A 25,406-nucleotide genomic window follows, 5' to 3' on the forward strand; every position below is an offset into this window, starting at 1 on the left:
AAGTTAGGTGTTAGATTAGCTACTGACGGGGCTCGAACTCATGCTGTCATGCAAGGGTTCAACTCCTTAAAAGTATCAAACTCCGATCATGATTTGTTGGCTCCTACATTTCTTGTACATCTCTTGCATTATCCTTAAACTCTTGGTCTTTTTTAACTCACATCCTCTATGTATTTCTCCTCCATCACAAACATAAGAACTCAAAATAAAATAATTATCGAATGCGCTTTAGAGTTGGTCTAAACCGTAAAAAAAACAAGCAATCGGTGGTGTGAGGTATACTGAGCTGTATGTTCTACTTGTTTTGACATTGAAATTGATTACTGCACTGCAGGGTATATTTGAAAGATATCATAAAATGTAAATTCTTTGTGCTTTTGTTAACAGTGCAGCCATACATAACGAACAACTAGATGGTCACTGGTCGAATCTAATCTTGTCAGGATTTGGTGCGCTTTTTTCTATGTAACTTGATTAATAAGTTCTTGTGAGTTTTTGAAGGAAATTTATTGAATCGGGATAAAATAATACACACTAAAAGGGGATGAAAATGACCTAATTAACCCCTCAAAGATAATCAAAATAACGAATTGCGAAAACATAAAGGCCTCTAAATTGTAACTTCAAATTGCACTCGTCTATCTGCTTCTTTTCCAGCTGAAAGGGAGCATGGCTTGCAAACGGTAGATGCACAAGCTAAAAAGATTGAGAAAAAACATAGCATATATTAGTCGCAAATTTAAAGACAATTAAAGAGGCCAAATTGATATTAATCATGATGGCAATGATGCCATGTCATTACACTATAGTTATGTGGAAGAGTACTTACAGTTTATCCTTCAACCATTCTTCGTCGTCTTATCAACGCCACCCTCACATAAAGCCAATCATATACATAGTTTAAGAACTTGTAGTATGTGTATCTCCATGACTTGATGAATATCAAACTCCCACAAATTCCCCAAAATCCAACAACAAATCCAAGCGCTAAACTCACATAAAATCCTGTTGTTATAAACCCATCCTTCTTTTTAACTTGATTTGGTTGCTCCTCTGGACACTGTTGAAGTGGAATTCCACAAAGTAGAGGATTCCCATCAAAACTAGAGGGCTCATAGGTTTGGAGTTGAGACCCCATGGGAATTTTTCCAGACAGGTTGTTGTTTGACAAGTCCAAGACACCAAGACCATAAATCTGAAGAAGCCTTGGTGGAATTCCTCCATAAATTTGGTTGCTTGACAAATCAAGGGACTGTAGCAAAGCCAATTTCCCAATCTCTGAAGTTATTTGGCCCGTTAAATTGTTTCTCGATAGGTTTAAAGAAACCAACCCAACAAGATCAGTGATTTCGTTAGGAATCTCCCCAGCTATCTGATTGCTCGATAGATGAATACTCTTTACAAGCCCGAGAGTACTTTTGTATTTGGACATTATGCGATTCCATATCAAGGATACTTCATCATCATAATAACCGTTTTGGAAAGAAGCCGTATCCGTACGACAGATGGTGCCATTCTCATAACTAACTGGACCAGGCTCACTACTGCTGAAAACGCCATACTCATGACTGACGGTTAGACTTAAATTTCCTATTTCAGCCAAATTAGTCAAATTGTTGAAGCATTTGGGTATACTTCCGGAGATATTGTTTATCGAGAGATCCAAAATTTGAATGTGTTTCATATTACACAACTGCAATGGAATGCTTCCATAGAAGTGATTAGAACGGAGGATAAGGATAGCCAAGTTTGGAAGTCCAACCCCTAACCATTCAGGTATTAACCCTGATAAATTATTTTCTCCAACATCAAAGACTACGAGCCTTGTACAATTCTTCAAGGATGAAGGCAATTCTCCAACAAATCCATTCTTGTTTATCTTCAGTGTTTGAATTGAAAATAAAGAGCCCATTGCGGCAGGAATTTTCCCAAAGAGAGCATTGTAACTCAAATCTAGAAAGGCTAGTTGTCCAAAATGCATCCAACAATCAGGAAGTTCTTCGTATAAATTGTTGCTTGAGACATCAAGAAAGCCTAAATAACTGACCTTGACTGGACACAAGAAAGAAGTTAACTCTGAAAGCTTGTTGTTGGAGAGATCTAGAGATGACGCTTTGGAAAGGAATGAAGGGATTGGACCTTCCAATTGGTTCCAACTCAAATCCACGCTAGGAGGGCTAGATGAGGGAAGCTCAAATCTTGAATTTGGAATTTTTCCTCTAATTTGGTTGTTGGAGAGATCCATATCAATCAGAAACCAATAATGAAACAGCCTGTCGCAAAACCAACTTGGAAGGATATCAGAAATTCTTGTATTTGACATATCAAGAGCCAAATAATTTTTTTGAGTTTGAAGCCATTTTGGAAAATGCGGACCTATCGTGCAAGATCCCAAATATATGAAATCCAATTGGAAAGGAGGAACCCAATTAGAATTGAAGCTTAAATTTAGTGAGTTGAAGGACAAATCCAAAAAAGTTAATTTGGAGAGACTGGAGAAGTGGCTTTCTGAAACCACCCCCTCTAGAGAATTCTTTCCAAGGTCGATATTCTTGAGCTTAGGCATTTGCCCAATACTTTCAGGTATTGTTCCACTCAATTGATTTCTAGAGAGAGATAATTCTTTCAATGATGAAAAGTTTGTGACATTAGGAATTGATCCAGAAAGAAGATTGTCTGAGAGGTCCAGAATCTCAAATGAGTTCTGATCAGGGCATGTAGACATTAATTTTGACGTTTATAATGAATGTTTAGATACTTGAGATTTTGGTTTAATCCTTTTCTTTTTTGTTCTTTTTTCTTTTTGGGATCATAACTGCAGATCTTTTTACAAGAGGAATAGATATTCAAGCTGTTAATGTTGTCATTAACTTTGATTTTCCAAAGAACTCAGAGACATATCTTCACAGGGTGCGTAAGAAACAGTATCAGTAGAAATAGATAGAGTAGAAACTGATGCCGTATCTACACTATTTATTTCTTACTGTATTTTTTTTGCTGTGTGTATCCATGTATCTCACATGCAGGTTGGTCGATCTGGAAGGTTTGGACACCTTGGTTTAGCTGTAAATTTGATCACCTATGAGGACCGTTTCAACTTGTATGTATATTTCTATTACAAATCCAAATTTGCTGCATATAATGGGTTTTATGAATGAGGAATGACCTAATTCATTCTTTCCTACAGGTATAGAATTGAGCAAGAACTTGGCACTGAGATAAAGCAAATTCCTCCCCATATCGATCAGGCAATTTATTGCCGGTGATTGGTGGTAGAAAACCTTGGTGTGACGTCAGTGATGGTAATGTCTGTGTCCATGATGCTTAAGAGCAAGATTTCTAACATTGCATTTAAGTTTGCATGTCTTGTTCTATCTCCAATTCTGTTATTGTCATGTTTACCATTTGCATTTTTAAATTCTCCTTTAGTGTATGCAATCTCTTGTTGTATGATGTGTAATAAATAAGTGGGCGGGGCGGGGTGGAACTGAACTAGTTTATGTGGATAATACTTTTCATAATATCAGAGTTGTCCACATGTTTACTCCTAGGGGTTTTATCTCCCCCAACAGATTGAGAAAAAACATAGCATATATTAGTCGCAAATTTAAAGACAATTAAAGAGGCCAAATTGATATTAATCATGATGGCAATGATGCCATGTCATTACACTATAGTTATGTGGAAGAGTACTTACAGTTTATCCTTCAACCATTCTTCGTCGTCTTATCAACGCCACCCTCACATAAAGCCAATCATATACATAGTTCAAGAACTTGTAGTATGTGTATCTCCATGACTTGATGAATATCAAACTCCCACAAATTCCCCAAAATCCAACAACAAATCCAAGCGCTAAACTCACATAAAATCCTGTTGTTATAAACCCATCCTTCTTTTTAACTTGATTTGGTTGCTCCTCTGGTTGCTCCTCTGGACATTGTTGAAGTGGAATTCCACAAAGCAGAGGATTCCCATCAAAACTAGAGGGCTCGTATGTTTGGAGTTGAGACCCCATGGGAATTTTTCCAGACAAGTTGTTGTTTGACAAGTCCAAGACACCAAGACCATAAATCTGAAGAAGCCTTGGTGGAATTCCTCCATAAATTTGGTTGCTTGACAAATCGAGGGATTGTAGCGAAGCCAACTTCCCAAACTTTGGAGTTATTTGACTTGTTAAATTGTTTCTCGATAGGTTTAAAGAAACCAACCCAACAAGATCAGTGATTTCATTAGGAATCTCCCCAGCTATCCGATTGCTCGATAGATGAATACTCTTTACAAGCCCCAAAGTACTTTTGTATTTGGACATTACGCGTTTCCATATCAAGGAAACTTCGTCATCATAATAACCGCTTTGGTAAGAAGGCATATTCGTAATACGGTTGGTGCCATTCTCATAACTGACTGGACCAAGCTCACTATTGCTGTAAACGTCATACTCATGACTGACAGTTGGACTTAAATTTCCTATTTCAGCCAAATTAGTCAAATTGTTGAAGCATTTGGGTATACTTCCGGAGATACTGTTTATCGAGAGATCCAAAATTTGAATATGTTTCAGATTACACAACTGCAATGGAATGCTTCCATAGAAATGATTAGAACGGAGGATAAGGATAGCCAAGTTTGGAAGTCCAACCCCTAACCAGTCAGGTATTAACCCTGATAAATTATTTTCTCCAACATCAGAGAGTACAAGCCTTGAACAATTCTTCAAGGATGAAGGCAATTCTCCAACAAATCCATTCTTGTTTATCTTCAGTGTTTGAATTGAAAATAAAGAGCCCATTGCGGCAGGAATTTTCCCAAAGAGAGCATTGTAACTCAAATCTAGAAAGGCTAGTTGTTCAAAATGCATCCAACAATCAGGAAGTTCTTCGTATAAATTGATGCTTGAGACATCAAGAAAGCCTAAATAACTGACCTTGACTGGACACAAGAAAGAAGTTAACTCTGAAAGCTTGTTGTTGGAGAGATCTAGAGATGATGCTTTGGAAAGGAATGAAGGGATTGGACCTTCCAATTGGTTCCAACTCAAATTCATGCTAGGAAGGAAAGAATAGGGAATCTCAAATCTTGAATTTGGAATTTTTCCTCTAATTTGGTTGTTGGAGAGATCCATATCAATCAGAGGGAGACCCATATGAATCATAGAGAGATTCATACCAGTCAAAAAACCATCATGAGATAGCCTGTCCCAAAACCAACTTGGAAGGATATCAGAAATTCCTGTATTTGAAATATCAAGAACCGAATAGTTTTTCTGAGTTTGAAGCCATTTTGGAAAATGCGGACCTATCATGCAAGATCCCAAATATATGAAATCCAAATGGAAAGGAGGAACCCAATTAGAATTGAAGTTTAAATTTAGTGAGTTGAAGGACAAATCCAAATAAGTTAATCTGGAGAGACTGGAGAAGTGGCTTTCTGAAACCACCCCCTCTAGAGCATTCTTTCTAAGGTCGATATTCTCGAGCTTAGGCATTTGCCCAATACTTTCAGGTATTGTTCCACTCAATTGATTTCTAGAGAGAGATAATTCTTTCAATGATGAAAAGTTTGTGACATTAGGAATTGATCCAGAAAGAAGATTGTCTGAGAGGTCCAAAATCTCAAATGAGTTCTGATCAGGGCATGTAGACATTAATGTTTGAACCAACCTGGAAAGCTGTCCACTCAAAGTGTTGTCGGAAAGTTTCAATGCTTGCAGATTACATAACCTGGAAAAAGATTGCGGAATCCCTCCTTCAATTTGGTTGTGAGAGAGGTCAAGATGAACGAGGCTGGCATTGTAGTTTGACAACCATAAAAATATTGAAGAAGTAAGTTGGTTGTAGCTGAGGTCAACATGAGCAAGAGATTTTGAAGAATTTATGTTAAAAACAGTACATGAATGAATTAGAGGAGAAGGAAGACCAGATATGGACAATGCCAAATTTGTAAGTTTAGGGAGCTTATTAATTGCTTCCATCCAGTCATAAGCATTCCTCAGATTGCTGTTACTCAGATCCAAAAATGTTAAAGAAGAAAGGCGAGGGAGCCATGAATTGAGATTTTTTACATTAAAGTAATTGTAGCGGAGATTGAGATATTGCAAGTGGGTAAGGTTTCCAACCTGACTTGATATTCGACCACCAAGAGAATGGTAATGGAGATCAAGTTTGACAACGTGACCAGTATATTCATCACAATAGACTCCTAGCCATGATGCACAACAATCTTGTTTTTGGGCTTCGCTTCCCCACGAAGAGAGGAGATTGTCGCTATCCACGAGGCCTTGTTTGAAAGCCAGGAGTGCTTCCCTTTCCCTGTCTATGCACCTCATCACCTTCGGCACCTTAGCAATATCCCTGTGGCCAGCCCCTCCTGAAGAAATATTGACTTCAAAGGATAGGGAAAGGTTGCAACATGGAAACAAAATTAGGACCACAATTATTGAAGAATGAAATAGTTTGAAGGACCTATTTCCCTCACCCTGCATCTTAACAACAATGAAGAAGAAAAAGTATTTTCGCTCCGTTATTGGAAACCGGAAAGCAATTTGGAAGAAGAATGCAACACTGCAAGTATATATACACACATAAGATCACCTCTTACACAAGAAAAGTATGCATTACAGTTGTAGTAGAAGTAGTTAAAGCAAGGTCAATTGTTTGAAAAGGACGTGATCCATGTACAAAATACTGCAAATTAAGAAGCAAAATCTGCTTTTCAACGTAAACTAGGCCCTAACTTTCTTTGTCAATATCATTCAATAACACTGATATGTGGAAAATACAAATAAAAATCGAACAAATCCACCAATAAACAAGTAAAACAAGTCACAGTATTGACTTGACTTACTTTTATTGTTAGAAATTAAATTAGATGGGAGAGAATTTTGCACTTCATTTTTTTCTAAGCAAGCCTCGGTTTAGACAAAGACAACTCGAGTGATCAGTTATTCACTAGACTTACTAATTGAATAATCCGTAATTATAATGATAACTACATGATGTTAACAAAAAAAAAACATCCAAATCAGAAAAATCGTATTTTCTTCTTCATCTTTTTGTTTGTCGACAGAATAGGAAGCCATTGGATTGGAGAAATTAATGGACAAAAAGTCTTTGGTAATGACTTGACTTACTGTTCCTCGTAGAAATTTAGTTACACAACCCAACTGGGGGTATTGACTTGACTTGCTAATTCAATTAATGAAACGGGATGCTAAGATGCCTGGGCCAAAAAAATCATGCAACACGGGCCGTGTGGAAAACTTAAAACATCATACGCGTTGGAAGACCGATTCCACAACAGCGCGGGAAGACCGATTGGTTGAAATATTTGTCTTATTTTCTCTGTAACTTGATTAATTATTTCTTGTAAGTTTCTCAAGGAATTTATTGAAAATGTTAGAATGATACACTATTAAAAGTGGATAAATAGGACCTAGCCACTCAAAGATAACATCGATCTTTTCAAAACAAAAAAGGCCACAAGATTGGAGATGGATTGTCTATCCTCCCCTCCCCATACCCTCCTGTTTTGTGCGGTCACGGTTAAGTTACGTTAACATTTGCTTTTTATCTTATTATTTTTATAAAAAAATTAATATAAAATGTTGACATGGCTTAACCGTAACCGCACAAAACAGGAGGACATGAGGAGGGTATGGGAAGGGGAGGGTAGACAATCCATCTCCCACAAAATTAAGAAGCAAAATATCAGCCCCGACTAGGCCCTAGCTTTCTCTTCAATATCATTCCATTATTTGCGCTGACCTATTTGAAAAAAAAAATAATTTAGATTAAACATATCACCCAAAATCTAAGCGAACTTTATTGATGCACAAAATCAGTGATGACTTTGATACAACAGAAAGTATTAAGTTTGTGACCTTCGCTAGATTGCTCATGTCACTAGTGTGGATAAATATGTAAATGGATAAAGACAGGGAAGTAAACACAAGATGTATGTGGTTCACCCAGATTGGTTACGTCTACGGAGTAGAGGAGTTCTCATTAATTGTGAAGGGTTTACATAAGTACATAGGTTCAAGCTCTCCTTTAGTGAGTACAAGTGAATGATTTAGTACAAATGACATTAGGAAATATTGTGAGAGAATGATCTCTATTTATAGAAGAGAGTTTCTAGTTTCATTCTGACATTGACACGTGTCGTGTTGTGATTGGCTTCTAATGTTGACACGTGTCGCGCTATGATTGGCTTCTGGTGTTGACACGTGTCGCGCTGTGATTGGCCTGCTGGTTGGAAGGAAACTCTTCTGGGTCCTTGACGGTATAACGTTGACCGGTGCTCAGTAGTTTCGAGATTGCTCAAGTATGGTACAAACAGTGCTCCCCTAAGTTTCCGATTGAAGGAAGCTCCTCGGTTGGGGACTTGCAAGATCCAAGCCATTGAGTAATCACGAAACTTCTAAGTACCGAAGTGTGGTATCATTTTCACTTGCCTTATCTGTCTTATATGTAGATGTGTCATCTTCTCTGGAAGTACTTTTCCTCCATCTAGGGGTGGTATCTTTAACCGATGAATATGCACAAGGTAATGTATCAATTTCACTTGAAGCTTACTTGTAGTTTTGGGCTTGGTCAAGTGCGATACAAACCCTATAGTAGAAGTCCCCCAAGTCGCCGAGCTAGGAGATTTGCCAAATGAGGTAACAGACAAGGTAAGCAATCAGACTTCCAAGCAAGCAACCTGGATCGGAGGTTCGACTTCGACTTCCGGTTGATTGTTCTTCTTCTCCTTGTGTCGTAAACAGCAACAAGGATAAAGAAAAGCAAATGGAGAAGAGATGATATGAGATACTTTTGCTTTTGAAGAAGTAACTTTCCACAGGCTTATTTTTGAACTGGGCTGGAAGGTTTTCTGGTTTCCTTCAGAGTATAAGGCCGACTCAAGAATTTGAGGGTCAAAACAAGTCCATCAAATCTAGAGTACGTTCGACCCTGATGATATGGGATACTTTTGCTGTTGACAAAGTAGTGGATGTATCGGCACGTGTTCTGTTACGCTTGTCTCCACATGCTTCCTTGTATCCTTCTCACTTGCCCTATCTGTTTCTTAAGCAGATGTGGTATCTTCTCTAGACGCATAAGATGTTGAAGATGAGTACTCGAGAGCAATGCCAGGTAAGTAATCAGGCAAGGGGTTCCAGGCAGTCAGTTCCTGACTGGAAGCTTGATTCCAAGTTTTGACTGATTGCTCTCTTTCTCCTTGTCTTGTAGGTAAGAATAAGGCCAAAGGAAAAGATAGGGAAAAAGCATGATATGGGATACTCTTGCTTTTAACCCTGATGATATGAAATACTCTTGCTCTGGTGTGGCTTGTTTGTAGAGGTATTATCGGAAGGAAAGAAGCTAAGTATTTCGAGAGACTTTGTTGAGAATGCCCTCTCGGATGTGAAGAAAAGTTGAGCATTTTTTATTATTTGCAGGTCTGCCTGGCTGTGGATGATGGAGGTCGACATAAATAGGAGTCTCCCTAACAACAAGTAGTAGTGTTATTCCTTTACCCTTCTTGGTCATAGCAATGTAGTGGGAGCTGCAAGTTTCACGTGTTTTAACTTTGTCAAAGCACTTTGAAAAAGTGGTATGTGGTATCTGGAAAGCTAATGTTGCGTGTGAAGATTGCAGACAAGCTTTATCCAAGGAAATCTGGCTCTCGAAGTTCGGAGAGCGATGCCTCTTCGGTTTTCGAACAAGCAATCTTGTCGGGGATCTGGCTTTCGAGATTTAGAGAACGGTGCCTTTTCGATTTTTGAGAAAGCAATCCTGTTGGGAGTCTGACTCTTGAGATTCAGAGAGCGGTGCCTCTTCGATTTTTGAGCACGTAATCATGTTGGGAGTCTGGCTCTGGAGATTCGGAGAGCGATGCCTCTTCGATTTTTGAGAAAGCAATCATGTTGGGAGTCTGACTCTTGAGATTCGGATAGCAGTGTCTCTTCGATTTTTGAGAAAGTAATCATGTTAGGAGTCTGGCTCTCGAGATTCGGAGGGTGGTGCCCCTTCGATTTTTGAGCACGTAATCCTGTTAGGAGTCTGGCTCTCGAGATTCGGAGAGCTATGCCTCTTTGATTTTTGAGCAAGCAATCTTGTTGGGAGTGTTATCTTGAATGTGAGTAAAGGTTGGGCATTTTTGCCAGTCTGCCTTGCCACGGAGCACGGAGGTTGACACACATTAAGACTTTCTAGTTATCAAGCAGTGGTGCTGTTTCTTTACCCTTGTGGGTAATAATAGGGTAGCTGGACCTTCAAAATTTATGTGTCTAAACTTTGTCAGAGATCTTTGGCAAAGTTATATGTAGTACCCGAGGAGCTGATGTTGCGTGTGGAAAGTGGTGCGTCTTCGGAATCCGGAGAGTGGTGCCTCTTTGATTTTTGAACCAACGACCATGTTGCCCTTTCTTTTATAAGGGCACCAATTGTGTGCAAGAAGTATATTCAGAGAGTTATTGCTTGTAAGAATTTTCCCCTTACTTCAGAGATTTATTGTACCTCATTTCTCTTTCATCATTTCTGAGAATGTCTGGCCCATCTGACCGTCGTTTTGATTTGAACTTTGGTGAAGAGGCAGCCATGCCTTCTCAAGACAGCATATGGCGCCCATCCTTCTTATCCCCTACTGGTCCTCTTACCGTTAGGGACTCTGTGATGAAGAATGATATGACCGCTGCGGTGATGGCCAGGAATCTTCTCACTCCCAAAGATAACAGACTACTTTCCAAACGGTCTGATGAGTTGGCTGTTAAGGATTCTCTAGCTCTCAATGTTCAGTGTGCAGGTTTTGTGTCTAATATAGCCCAACGCCTATTTGCTCGAACCCGCCAAGTTAAATCATATGCGGCTGAAGTGATAAGTCTCAAACAGGATATCAGAGGGCTCAAGCATGAGAATAAACAGTTGCACAGGCTCGCACATGACTATACTACAAACATGAAGAGGAAGCTCGACCAGCTGCAGGAATCTGATGGTCAGATTTTACTTAATCATCAGAGGTTTGTGGGTTTGTTCCAAAGGCATTTATTGCCTTCGTCTTCTGGGGCTGTACTGCATAATGAAGCTCCAAATGATCAACCTTCGGTGCCTCCTCATTCTGGGGTTCTGCCTAGTACTGAGGCTCCGAATAATCACCCTCTGGTGCCTCCTCTTTCTGGGACTCTGCCGACTGCTGAGACTTCTCCTGAGCAACCTTTGTGAAGGCTCCCTCTTGTTTGTTTATTTTTATTCATGTATATGTACATATTTGTAACTTATCAGAGATATCAATAAACAAGCTTTGCTTCATTTCAACGTATTGTGTTAAATACACCAAGGCCTTCTTCACTAAGTTCTTTGAATTTTTCCTTTTGTTGAAGGTTGTATGTTAAAGCTTTATGAGTGAAGCATGTAGGTTGAGGTAGTGCTCCCTTAATTTCCCGAATGAGGAAAACTTCTCGTTTGGAGACTTGAAAAATTCAAGTCACTGAGTGGTCGTGAGACTTCCAAGTATCAAGGTGCAGTAGCATATGGTAGGAGTCCCCCAAGTCTTTGGTCGAGGGAGTGGACGAATGAGGCATTTCTTTTCTAAGTGGTAGCCCAAAACTCCTTCTTCATATATATTTGTTATGAAAGTTGTTAGGCCCAAATAAGATGATGCCTAGGCAATTTTTTTTTTCGAATTTTTATTTATTTTTTTATTTTTTTTGAATTTTTGAATTTTCGAATTTCCGAAATATATATATATATATATATATATATATATATATATATATATATATATATATATATATATATATATTTTAAAGCTTTGTAGGTGAAGCTTTGGTGTTAAAGCTTTGTAGGTGAAGCTTTGTTGGGTACCATGAATTGATTTTGCTTCACATTATCTTGATCAAGATAGTGTGAAGCTTTCGTGTTGAAGCTTTTGTGGGTGAAGCTTTTGTGGTGGGTGAAGATTTTGTTGGTGAAGCTTTTATGGGTGAAGCTTTTGTGGTGGGGGAAGCTTTTGTTGGTGGGGGAAGCTTTTGTGGGTGAAGCTTTTGTGGTGGGGGAAGCTTTTGTGGGTGAAGCTCTTGTTGGTGAAGCTTTTATGGGTGAAGCTTTTGTAAGTGAAGATTTTGTGGTGGGTGAAGCTTTTGTTGGTGAAGCTTTTATGGGTACAGCTTTTGTCGGTGAAGCTATTGTGGGTGAAGCTTTTGTAGGTGAAGCTTTGGAGTTGAAGCTTTGTAGTTGAAGCTTTGGAGTTAAGGCTTTTGTTGGGTACCATGAATTGATTTTGCTTCACACTATCTTGATCAAGATAGTGTAAAGCTTTTGAAAATTTGTAGTTGTCCTCCATTGATGAAGCTTTTGTTGGTGAAGCTTTGGAGTTGAAGCTTTTGTTGGTGAAGCTTTTATTGGGTACCATGAATTGATTTTGCTTCACACTATCTTGATCAAGATAGTGTGAAGCTTTTGAGAATTTGTAGTTGTCCTCCATTGATGAAGCTTTTGTTAGTGAAGCTTTGGAGTTCAAGCTTTTATTGGGTACCATGAATTGATTTTGCTTCACACTATCTTGATCAAGATAGTGTGAACCTTTTGAGAATTTGTAGTTGTCCTCCATTGATGAAGCTTTGTTGAATTTCCCAATTTTTTTTTTTTTTTGGAAACTAGAAATTTGAAAATGTGGGAGAGACAACATATACAAATTTTGCTTCCACACTATTGAGTAAGAGATTGTGATGCAAGCCACACATTGTAATAATAAAAGGTTTGGATGAACCATATAAATTGAATTTGCTTCGAACAGTCTTGAATTGCTTCGAAGGTTTGAGAATTGTAGTTGCTCTCCATTGATGAAGCTTTTGTTGGCATCATAAATTGGTTTTTCTTCACACTGTCTTGATCAAGAGTGTGTAAAGCTTTTGAGAATTGTGGTTGAACTAATTTGATGAAGCTTTTGTTGCACCATAAATTGCTTTTGCTTCACACTGTCTTGATCAAGAGTGTGTGAAGCTTTTGAGAATTGTGGTTGCCTTCCATTAATGAAACTCTTATTGGCACCATAAATTGGTTTTGCTTCACACTATCTTGATCAAGAGTGTGTGAAGCTTTTGAGAATTGTGGTAGAACTCCTTTGATAAAGCTTTTGTTGGGACCATAAATTGGTTTTGCTTCACACTGTCTTGATCAAGAGTGTGTGAAACTTTTGAGAATTGCGGTTGCCCTCCATTGATGAAGCTCTTATTGGCACCATAAATTGGTTTTGCTTCACACTGTCTTGATCAAGAGTGTGTGAAGCTTTTGAGAATTGGGGTTGCCCTCTATTAATGAAGCTCTTGTTGGCACCATAAATTGGTTTTGCTTCACACTGTCTTGATCAAGAGTGTGTGAAGCTTTCTACGAGTTGTAGTGTTTGCATTGTTACAGAGGGGATATATTTGAAGTAGATGTAAGAGGGCTGAATAGCTTGATCTTCATATGTCATGCACTAAAGTTGTTGTTGGCTTGCATTAAGACTTTGTTGGTGACTATAACTCTTGTTGGGCATAAGTGTTCCCCTAGTTGAGTTGTCAAACTCGAGGGTATTTGATTATTTGTGAATGCTAGGAGTTCACATGTACAAGTTGTACCACTCGTCTTCTGGTAGGTGGAATGAATGGTGAGTTGCTTTCATCACTTGGGTGGTGGTACGATTGTGAGTTCCTTCATCACCTTTCATCACATTTCATCACCTGGTTGGTGGCACGAGGATGGGTTCCTTCTTCCCTTGGTTGGTGGCATGAATGGCAAATTGCCAAATGATATTAGAGTACGGGTTGTACATTTCATCACTTGGTTGGTGGCATGAAGGAGAGTACGGCTTGTACATTTCATCACCTGGTTGGTGGCATGAATGGCAAGTTGCCAAATGATATTAGAGTACGGGTTGTACATTTCATCACCTGGTTGGTGGCATGAAGAAGAGTACGGGTTGTACATTTCATCACCTGGTTGGTGGCATGAAGATGAGTTCCTTCTTCACCTGGTTAGTGGCATGAGTGGCAAGTTGCCAAATGATATTAGAGTACGGGTTGTACATTTCATCACCTGGTTGGTGGCATGAAGGAGAGTACGAGTTGTACATTTCATCACCTGGTTGGTGGCATGAAGATGAGTTCCTTCTTCACATTTCATCACCTGGTTGGTGAGAATAAGGGCAATGTGTCTAGGCACATTGTAGCAAGTGTCGAATGACACAAAGTATGTTGAAACCTTTCAAAGCACATTTGGCTTATGTATGAACGTGTTGGAATGTATGATTGAACGAATATACTGTGAAGCTGTTCGTTTATTTGTATAGTCTTGTTGACATATATCATGTTGGAAGCATTCATGTTGAAGCTTTGAATTCGAGTGTTTCATTGCTAGGAATGTAAGAGGATTAGGATCGAGTTGTCTAAATCACCTCTTTATTGAATTCATGCCAAATAGTCTTCGTTACATAGGACGCCGAACGGCTGAAGCTTAACACTTGTACAATGTGAGTTTACTTGTAATAGTACTTCAAGTGATCAGCGTTCCATGGATGGCCAAGGGTCTTGCCATCGAAGCTTCTAAGATTGTAGGAGTCAGGGCGACTGATGCTAACAACTTCAAACGGTCCATCCCAGTTTGGACTAAGTGTTCCTTCACAAAGGACTCTGTCGCAGAGTAATCTTTTCTTTAATACCCAGTCCCCTACTTTGAAAGAACGAGGTTTGACCCTTAAGTCATAGTAGTTGGAGATACGCTGCTTGTAGGCGACATTGCTCAAGTGAGCCTGGTTTCTGTGTTCCTCAACTATATCTAAGTTGAGGGTAAGTTGTTTGTCATTTTCGCTTTGCATGTAGTTCTGGACTCGGAATGTTGCTTGCTCAAGCTCAATTGGGATAACTGCCTTTGTACCAAAGGCAAGTGAGAATGGGGTTTCTCTTGTTGATGTCCGATACGAAGTGCGGTATGACCAAAAAACTTGGGGTACAAATTTTGGCCAACAACCTTTAGCCTTGTCCAATCTAGTTTTCAAAGTTCGCTTGATTATTTTATTGATGGCTTCAACTTATCCATTAGACTAGGGATGAGCTGGGGAGGCAAAACATAAGTTGATGTTGAACTTAGAGCATAACATCTTGAACTTATTGTTGTTGAACTATCGCCCGTTGTCAGTGACTATCGCATTGGGAATGCCGAATCTGCAAAGGATGTTCTTCCATATGAAGTCTTCTATTTTTGCCTCGGTAATGGTTACCAAGGGTTCTACTTCGGCCCACTTTGTGAAGTAATCAACTGCAACGATTGCATAGCGAACCTTGCCCTTCCCTGCAGGCATTGGGCCGATCAAATCAAGTCCCCATTGGGTGAAGGGCCAAGGGTTAATCATAGAATAAGCGGCTCGAAAGAAGAGTGAGGAATAGTTGCGTAGCGTTGACACTTATCACATGAGTGAGATATTCTGATGGTATCTTGGTAGAGTGTTGGCCAGTAATATCCTTGGCGAAAAGCCTTATGTGCTAAGGATCGAGATCCAGCAAAATCTCCGTAGACTCCTTCATGTATTTCCCGAATGACAGTTTCCGCCTTTACGGGCGTAAGGCATCTTAGGTATGGTAGGTTAAAACCCTGCTTGTAGAGTTGGTCATTAATGATCAATTAACAGGTAGCCTTGTTTCAAATCTGCTTAGCTTGGACTTTGTCATTTGGAAGGGTGCCATGAGCAAGGAATCTACAAATCAGGGTAATCCAACTATCCCCTTGTTGTAAGTTACACACTTCTGCAGCCATGGTGCTTGGTGCTGCCAACAATTCGACCTGAATTTTTCTCTCAATCTTGTCTTCCACCGCTGAGGCGAGGGGGGCCAAAGCATCTGCATGACTGTTTGCCGCTTGAGGAATTTGGGTGATCTGGTAGTGGAAGTGCTTGAGTAACAATTATGTTTGTGCCAGATATGCTGCCATGGAGTTATCCATAGCGTCAAAGTTGTTGGTGACCTGGTTAACCACCAATTGGGAGTCATTGAAGATATCAATTTGTTTAACCCCAAGGTGTTTGGCCAAACGTAAGCCTACTAGGAAGGCTTCATATTCGGCCTCATTGTTCGACGTCTTGAATTGAAACGAAGAGCATACTCCATCGCCATTTTGTCAGGGGTCGTAAGGATTAGTTCTGCTCCACAACCCTGTTGGTTGGACTAGCCATCAACATATAGACTTCATGTATATTTTCTAAGCTTTCGAGGGTAATGAAACCACTTCTTTAGGCGTATAAACAATGTCAACAGGATATGTGAAGTCGACGATGAAGTCTGCCACTGCTTGGCCCTTCTCAGCTGGCTTTGGTTGGTATGAGATGTCAAACTCACCCAATGCTATCGCCCATTTGATCATTTGCTCGGAAATGTCAGAACTTTAGAATATCTGTCGAATAGGATGATTGGTAAGCACGATGATGAAGTGTGCTTGGAAGTAAGGGCGAAGTTTTCAAGCAGACATGACCAATGCTAGAGCCAATTTCTCAATGTTGGAGTATCGTGTCTCCGCATCTTGTAAGGTTTTGCTAGCGTAGTAGACAGGCCGTTCGACATCACCATCCTTTCGAATGAGAACGGAACATATTGCTGAAGCCGATACTGACAGATAGATAATGAGAGTGTCACCAACCTCAGGTTTGGAAAGCAGGGGGGCTTTACTCATGTAGTCTTTGAGGTTCTTGAATGTCTCAGCACATTCATCAGTCCATGTAATGTACTTCTTACTTCCCTTAAGTGCTTTGAAGAAATGAGCACATCTGTCTATGGCCTTAGAGATGAACCTAGTTAAGGCTGCCACCTTACCAGTAAAACTTTGGATGTCTTTTGAAGTTACCGGTTCCTTCATGTCGAGGATTGTTTTGATCTTCTCGGGATTAGCCTCAATGCCTTATTGGCTTGTCATGAAGCCTAAGAATTTGCCAGAGCCTATGTCGAAGGCACATTTGTTGGGGTTCAACCTCATTCGATACCTCTTCAGAATGGTGAAAGTTTCAGATAGGTTGGTGATGTGTTGGTCATCATGTTTGCTCTTGACTAGCATATGATCAACGTAAACTTCCATGCTCTTCCCAATCTGTTCGGTGAACATTGAATTGACCAGTCTCTAATAAGTTGCTCCTGCATTCTTTAAGCTGAAGGGCATGACTTTATAGCAATATAGTCCCCTGTCAACAGTGAAGGTTGTGTGTTATTGGTTCGGAAGGTTCATGAGGATTTGGTTGTATCTTGAGTAAGCATCCATGAAGCTCAAAAGTTCACACCCTGCCGTAGATTCTATAAGTTTGTCTATGAGAGGAAGAGGAAAGCTATCATTCGGGTATCCTTTGTTTAGGTCGGTGTAATCGACACACATTCTTCGCAAGACCTTTTAGAGCAGGAGACTTTCCTTGGTCGGATGCTTCTTAACAAGGACAACATTTGCTACCTACGTTGGATAATTGACTTCGTAGACGAAGCCTATGCCTTTGAGTTTTTCAACTTCTGCCTTCATTGCCTCGTACCGTTCAGTGTCATAAGATCTTCGCTTCTGTCTCACTGGCTTGGTCTTGGGGTCAATACTTAAGCGATGACAGATGATATCGGGAGAGATGCCTAACATGTCCTCGTATGACCAGTGAAGACCTGAGTGTTCTCTTGCAAAAAATAGATCAATGCCAACCGAATGGGTGGTGACAAGGTGGTGCCAATCTTCACCATGCGATCCGGATAATCTTTTGAGATAGAGACCTTCTCAAATTCTTCAACGGGTTGTGCTTGTTGGGTGAAAGAGTCATCTCGAGGATCGTCGGGTTGACTGTTGCCACCGTGAAGATCCAAGTTAGCTTCGTTTGGGCTGGTCTTTATGACTTGGTCATGTATATAAAGGTTTTCCTTGGGCACAGGCAGGTGTTGTTGCTTGACCGAAGTGTTGTAACATGATCGTGCACTAAGTTGATCTCCTTTGATGTAACCATTGCCATAGGGGATTGGAAATTTCATCAACAACATATGTGTGGATACCATGGCCTTGAGATCATTGATGCATGTGCGTCCGAAGATAACATTGTATGCCGTTGGGAAATCAACCACCAGGAAGTTAGTGGTGTGTAAGGGCCTGTACCAATGGTGAAAGATAAGTGTATGCTCCCCAAAGGTTGCACGATATCATCAAAGAAGCTTATCAGAGGGGAAATCGAGCGATCGAGCAAGTGTTCAGCTACATTAAGTGCCCTGAAAGCTTCAGCAAACATGATATTGCCGAAGCCCCCGTGTCTACCAAGATTCGTCATACTTCAAAGTTAGCTATGTAAGCTTCCATAATCAGTAGGTCGTTGTGAGGGTAGATGATACCTCTTTCTTCCTCAGGGTAAAAACATATTGGATCCCAGTTAGGCTTTTGATACTTACCTCCCCTGATGTCTTCCACATGAAACACTTGGTGGCCAGACCTTAAAGCTCATTTACTATTTTTCATGGCCCTGTTGGAAGATTTAGATATGGGTGTGCCACCACTTATGAAATATATCACATTCACCTGGCGTTGGTTACGGTTACCTCTTGGAGGGTGAAGGAGGAATTGATCAATTTTTTCTTCACGTGCCAAAGCTTTAATATGATCACGAAGGGTGATACACTTCTCGCCGTCATGGCCGTTATGCTCGTGGTAGCAGCAAAACGTGCCTATGTTCTTTGTGGGCTTGTAATCCGGGTGCCTCGGCTTTGGCTTCGGTATCAGGTGTACTATGCTGGGGTAAATGGCCACGCATGTGGCATTCAAAGGTGTGTATGCCTCATACCTCGGGGTAGGGGCTGTCCTGACACGTGCTTGACCCACTGTGTTGACTGCCTGGGGTCGGGGATTATCATGGCGTACCCTTGGTTATCGTGGTAGTGTCCCTTACTCCTTTTACTAAAATAAGACTGATGATGATGGAAATCTTTCCTTTTGTCCTAAGATTGATATGTTTGTTGACATGGCAAAGTATTAAGTAAGGCAGGGGGAGGCACCGCTGCCGTTTGGAAGGTCGAGGTCTTCTCATTTGGTTGGATCTGGCTTCTACTCCTTACTTGCTGATAAGGGGTGCTTGTGGGGGGTTTCCCTTGATATGTCCTTGCCTCGGCGGAGGCATGGTTGTAAGCATATGCCATCACCTCAGAGTAAGTTTTCCAAGTGTTGGCATTGATCATGTACTTGAAAAAACAATCGCGTAGGCCTGCCACGAAGGCCTTGAGAGCGTAGCGAGAATACTCATGGCTGAAACGACCAGCATATTCTCGTAGCGACTCGTCCGGCTTCTGGCGAATAGTGTACAAGTCATCTGCAGAATGCAAGCGATCGGTCTAGAAGATGTGTTGAGAGACAAACAGTTTCCTCAGTTCCTCAAATGAGTCTACTGTTTCAGGTGGAAGACGGAAATACCAGTTTAAAGCTCCGCTAGAGAGGGTGGAGGGGAAGAGAAGACATCGTTCTTCGTCAGTCTGCATCCGATATGCCATAGTGGACTCAAAAAGGTTAAGGTGTTCAATTGGGTCATCCCTTCCAGTATAGAGTTGTAAACCAAGCTTTTGTTCTGTTTTTGCTTGAAGAGGGGTGTCAAGGATCTTCCTTGTAAGAGGGCCAGGCTTAGGTTGGTTCCAATCAGGTATCTCAGCTTGTCGTTCGGCCTTCAACTTGTTTACTTCCTTAAGAAGCTGTAGGATAAGAGGGTCATGACGAGCTTTCTTTCGTAAATCTCTATATCTTCTTGGAAGTATGAAGGTTTGATCAAGAGCATGTGATTTTTCCCTGGACTGGCCGTACTGACTCCCAAGGTATGTCTGTCGGAACATCTCTGAGTCCCTTATACCTTCGTGTTTCTCTATGACTTCTTGCCCCTTCCCCAAATTGGTAGTTGGCCTGGGACATGGGAGGGGACCGAGTCTTTCAGAGACCCTTAGGTCATTGATCTTCGAGCTTACATAGATGGGATTATCTCGACGTTGCTTTAGGAAATCTCGACAGTCGCGAAAGACGGCTTTCGATCCTTCCACTCCTTCTGTAAGGAGATGTCTTCCTCCACTTCTCCTACTTCAGGTCGAAGCAGTTGGGTTGAGGGAAGTCTCATGTTGTCAATGGTTTGATGATTAGCTAGCTCCTCATCAGGGATACCCATGTCAAAGGAAGGTGACCCTCCGTATTGGGAGGGCACTCAAATGATGGTTGATGTTCACAGGGTTAACGAGCTCGCGTGTTTAAGTACACCTAGTTTCGTGGAGCGTCTCAAAGAGCTTCTCATACTGCTTCTGGAGGACCTCATTCTTCATTGCTATCTTGTTGTTCTAAGCTTCTAGCTCATCGATTTTAGTTTGAAGAGCAACCCTCTTTCCTTCCTTCTTTTGTTGCTTTGCACTAGGTGCAAAAGGGGTGTCATTCTGTGTGATGTGACTTCCTTCGCTTCCCATGTTAGAGAGGGATGCCTAGTCAAAAGAGAGTGTACGAATGGTGGAAACCAACTTGGCAAAGCTGAAGAGAGTGGGAATAAGTGTCGTTCCCACAGACGGCGCCAAATGTTGATACACAAAATCAGTGAGGACTTTGGTACAACAGAAAGTGTTAAGTTTGTGACCTTTGCTAGATTGCTCTGGTCACTAGTGTGGATAAGTATGTAAATGGATAGAAACAAGGAAGCAAACACAAGATGTACATGGTTCACCCAGATTGGCTACGTCCACGGAGTAGAGGAGTTCTCATTAATTGTGAAGGGTTTACACAAGTACATAGGTTCAAGCTCTCCTTTAGTGAGTACAAGTGAATGATTTAGTACAAATGATAGTAGGAAATATTGTGAGAGAATGATCTTTATTTATAGAAGAGAGTTTCTAGTTTCATTCTGACATTGACACATGTCATGTTGTGATTGGCTTCTGATGTTGACATGTGTCGCGCTATGCTTGACTTCTGATGTCGACACGTGTCGCGCTGTGATTGGCCTCCTGGTTGGAGGGAAACTCTTCGGGGTCCTTGACAGTATAACGTTGACCGGTGCTCAGTAGTTTCGGGATTGGTCAAGTATGGTACAAACAAACTTTAACGAAAAATTCCCGGTACTGTTCACTTTAATGAAAGATCATAGTTTTACACTAAAAAGTCAATCTTGGTACTATTCAATTTACCATTTATTTTGTTCTTATCGTTAAAACTCAAAATTTTCAAGTCATTTTCATTAGTTTTCCTAAAAATTAATAAAAGGGGCCACAATTTAGACAGGAGATGGCTTCCGCACTTTCAATTTTTTCTGTGGACACTTTGTTTTATTGGTGTTGTGCAGGGGGATAAAATGGTTGTGTGGAAATCTCACTTCATAAGTTAGACAAAGACAACTCGAGTTTCTAGTTATTCACTGAACTTCCTAATTGAATAATTCGTAAAGATAGCTGTATGTACATAGCAATGATGTTAACAAACATCCAAATCAAAAGTCATATTTTTTTTCTTCTTCTTTTTCTTTGTGGACCGAATAGGAAGCGGCTTCCTATTAATGATTTCTTGGTGTTAATGCACCCAATCTTGGTTAAATTATTTGTCTTCTTTATTAATGATTTCTTGTAAGTTTCTCAGGAAATTTATTAAAAAATATAAAACAATACACTATTAAAATGGGACAAAATGATATTGGCTTCAACGTAAACTAGGCCCTAGCTTTCTCAGTCAATATCTTCCATTATTTGCCCTGCTGTATTTGAACAAAAAAATTAAAATTAAAATTAAACATGATCAACCAAAAAACTGATAAAAGGGCCACAACATTGACATGACTTACTGTTTGTAGTTAGAAAATAAATTAGAAGGGAGATGGTTTCTGCACTTTTTTTTTAATTTCGAAACCCCGTTTGTACGAGGGGAATCTTAATGGCTTCTGCACTTTCATTTTTTTTCTGATAAGAAAACATGTCATAAAAGTAAAATTAAAACAAATTTGAGCCCTTACTAAAGGATTATCAAGAGTGAAACTCTTATCACGAACATAAGATAGTGTTTGAATATATTAGTATTTTAGGTATTATATTGTTTGGGTTTTCTTATAAGTTTAGTTTGGGCCTAGCCTGTTAGCATTAGGGTTAGGATTAGTTTATTATAAATAGAGTGCTTTGTTATTCATTAGAAAATCAAGTTAGTCATAATGTAGCCTTCTAGGGTTTTGTAGCCGTTCCTGCATTCTCGTTAGTTTAATAATATTCCTATTATTTTGTTAGTTTTGTTCGTTGTGCAATATGATATTCAATTGATGGCACACCCACTTATAAGACAAATTTATTTTTCATACCAGACTACAGTTAAAACTCATCGTTTATGACCTTTTGGAATTGAATTCTAACTTCTAAAGCATAACATTGATTGCTTTAGTCCGGTTGTTATAAATGTCTCATGTATATCAGTTGATCCTTGAGAAAATCATCTTAGTTACAACTTCGTAAATATTTGCCATCCTCTACTACTATGACAAATAAAGTAAAGAGGTTTTCTAAGTTACTACTGTTCTAATCTGTCACAAAATTACTTTGTTTCCTAGTTTCATTTATTGAGAGGAGGGCTGCAGATGGACGTTCCGGCATGGCCTCTCCAGTTCTCTTGTCCACAGAAGTTTGATATCCCCTCACATGTGTCCCAAAGTCAAAAAGGTACCTGCAGAAATGCAACTAGCTTATGTCAATAGATGCTCATGGATTCTGTTTACAAGTGAACGTTAAGAGCGAAACCTAATTCCATTCCACTGAGCACTAGCAACATAGAGGTTAGTGCAGATTAAACAAGCGTGCGTTTTACCGTGTGAACGGAACAATATACAACAAATCATCCGGTTGGCCATGGCCGTCCATCAAGTTCAAAGCCACATACGTGATAAGGAGACCTGCAATTGCAAATCGCCAAGAAACCATTCATAAGTAGCAATTGTCAGTTATGCTAAACATCACTGAACCTATATTTTCCATATACAACCAGAAAACACCATGCCAATAAAATTCTGAATCTAGCTCAATCTCCATCAGATGCATTTTTTGAATGGCTAGTTTAGCAAACGAAAAAGAAGTGAAAAATGCCCCAAATTTTAGCACATTTCACACCTAATCCATAAGAAGTGCAAAATGGCCACACAAAGTAACCAGCACCGAGCTTCTTATTCGCTAACCAATCATACCTGCAAAGTTTACCCGCACAGTAAACAGATTAATGAACTTTTGAGACAATGTGCATCATTATAAACCCTCATTTGTAGTAATAGCTGAAAATCTGCTAGTATCTCAGATGCTCCTCATGTTGTTAATTATGAGTCCCAACAAGCTCCACCGAGACTTTCTTTGGTGCTTCAGAATACCCAATACTCTAGTTATTTTAAACATTATATCTTTGTTTAAAAATATAAAAATTAAGATTTAACGGTCAAAACACCTAGAGTACCCAGTACTCTAGAAGACCCAAATTTATTGTAGTGGTGATAAGTGATACTACAGTGCAATGATGTTGAGCTTACTATTGGTGTTGATAACTACAGTGCAATGATTTGAGCTTATTATACACTGCAAATTAAAACGAAGCAAAAATATTATTCGATACCACTGACATGTTAGGAAATAATTAAACAGAACCATGCACGTACAAAAAAAAAAAAAGTGATTTTTCACATACCCTTTTTCTTTAGCTTTTCACACATTTTTTTATTATTTATAATCTCAAATTAAATAAATCAAACGAAATCAACATCCAAAATTAAACAAATATGTTTACGAGTTAAAAATAGTACATAAACAAAGGTAGACCGTCAGATGTATGAATATGGACCAGAACGGATGGGGTTTTGGTAACCCAGACTTCCAGACACATCCCCCTATTACAATGTGAAGCAACCCAATCGGCTGTAGTTCCCTTGACGGGGGATGCTGGACCACTTTAGGAATTGAACCGATGACTAAGATTGTGGATCTGGTTGAGGATGGGAAAAATGGCCCAGCGGGATTGACCCCTCACGCCATTCATGCTCCGAACAAGCTCCACCGAGTCGGATTCGAAGAAGACCTTTGGTTAGATTATTTTGCACAGCCACCTCCATGGCAAGAAGAGCACCTTTAGCCTCGGCTTCCAAAGGGGAAGCAACAGCCCCCCTTACACATTTCCCCGTGATTAAAGTTCCCGATACATCCCTGGCCACCACACCGAGACCAAACATGGCATTATTCGATTGCTCAAGACTTAGAAGAATAGTGATAACTACGGTGGCACTGTAATTATGTAAATTGAAAAGGAGATGCCAAAGGTGGCAATGTCCACATCAATCATGCGATGCTGTGTAAAAAGCTTAACTCAAGTAGCGTTGTCATATTCATCGGGACGCCACAATAGTATTCGAAGGGGTGTACGTAAGACTCCCAAGTCCTTCCCCCGAATAAGGGAGTCATTGCGTTGGCAAACTTAATGGACCAATTTAGTACTTGGTGACCCTAGCCTTCACTCCCAAGAACTTTTCTTCTAGCATTGGAATCGTATGCAACTTGCAAAGAAGTTATTAATCAACTAATATCGCATACATTTTGTGAGACCCTGTTAATTTTTTAGGTGTTTGATCTAATTAATGAAATTTGGCTCCGATGTTTTCCGAGATTTTGGAGACAATTCGCGAGGAACTAAACAATGAATTGGGATTGGAAATCAAATATTTCAGTTTGAGAGGCAAAGTGATGGTGTGTGAAGGTTGAATGATAAAATGAAGGATTAAACTATGAGTTGAGCTTACTATAACTCCAAGGCCAAGGTTAAATCACTGAAAGGCGACCCCGAGCCAACAAGGTTCGCCGCTTTGTGAAGGTCGGGAGAGGAATATTTATTGTACGCAGTCTTATCCTTACTTTGCGAAGATGCTATTTCCAATGCTCAAACCTGTGATCTTTTGGTCACAAAAGAGCAACCTTTCCGTGTGCCAAGGCTCGCCCTCCAAGGTTATATATCACTACGAGAAAAAGGTTCTATAATGATATTTTAATTAAGGTAGTGACCAGAAACCAATTACTAGGAGAGTAACTTACATACAGCTGGATGCTAGCTAGGGTGACAATATTTTAAACGGATCACGATATACTTACTTGGGAAATTGATGGACAAGAAGACTTGTGACACACCCTGACTCGATTAGCCTTCTAACTAAGGGTGAAAATGTGATAGCCGACACTAAATTGATGATAAAACCCCACTATAAAGGTGACGAAATACCATTAGCTTAATGATGAAGCCATAAGTAAGGAGATATGAAAGATTTTGAACCAAAGGGCTCATTTATTAATTATTTAATCTATCGTCTAGGTTCCTTGCACAATCTGCGCACTTGGGGACACAATCTAAAACTAATTCTATTTTTTTTATATCATATCTATCAAAGCATAA

At 39.9% G+C, this 25,406-nt stretch overlaps 2 protein-coding genes and 1 long non-coding RNA gene across 3 annotated transcripts; 1 reads left to right on the top strand and 2 right to left on the bottom strand.

Moving 5' to 3' along the window:
- Positions 1-482: 482 nt before the first annotated feature.
- On the bottom strand, positions 483-2,782 carry LOC103439279 (receptor-like protein EIX2). Its single transcript, XM_029105709.2, has 2 exons — positions 830-2,782; positions 483-696 (listed from the first exon to the last, which is right to left on the bottom strand). The coding sequence occupies exon 1, from the start codon at positions 2,723-2,725 to the stop codon at positions 833-835; it is 1,893 nt and encodes a 630-aa protein (XP_028961542.2). The 5' UTR covers positions 2,726-2,782; the 3' UTR covers positions 483-696; positions 830-832.
- On the top strand, positions 2,770-3,328 carry LOC139197402 (uncharacterized). Its single transcript, XR_011582776.1, has 3 exons — positions 2,770-2,910; positions 3,027-3,100; positions 3,188-3,328. It is a non-coding gene; the product is annotated as an uncharacterized lncRNA (long non-coding RNA).
- A 372-nt stretch (positions 3,329-3,700) lies between these two features.
- LOC139197753 (receptor-like protein EIX2) lies at positions 3,701-24,198 on the bottom strand. The gene is made up of 6 exons (XM_070825709.1): positions 24,076-24,198; positions 23,484-23,551; positions 23,099-23,172; positions 22,800-22,884; positions 22,534-22,658; positions 3,701-6,369 (listed from the first exon to the last, which is right to left on the bottom strand). Exons 1-6 carry the CDS (start codon positions 24,196-24,198, stop codon positions 3,701-3,703), a joined length of 3,144 nt encoding a protein of 1,047 aa, XP_070681810.1.
- Between the last annotated feature and the right edge of the window lie 1,208 nt (positions 24,199-25,406).

Source organism: Malus domestica, chromosome 07 (assembly GCF_042453785.1).
Source record: "Malus domestica chromosome 07, GDT2T_hap1".
Classification (NCBI taxonomy): domain Eukaryota; kingdom Viridiplantae; phylum Streptophyta; class Magnoliopsida; order Rosales; family Rosaceae; genus Malus; species Malus domestica.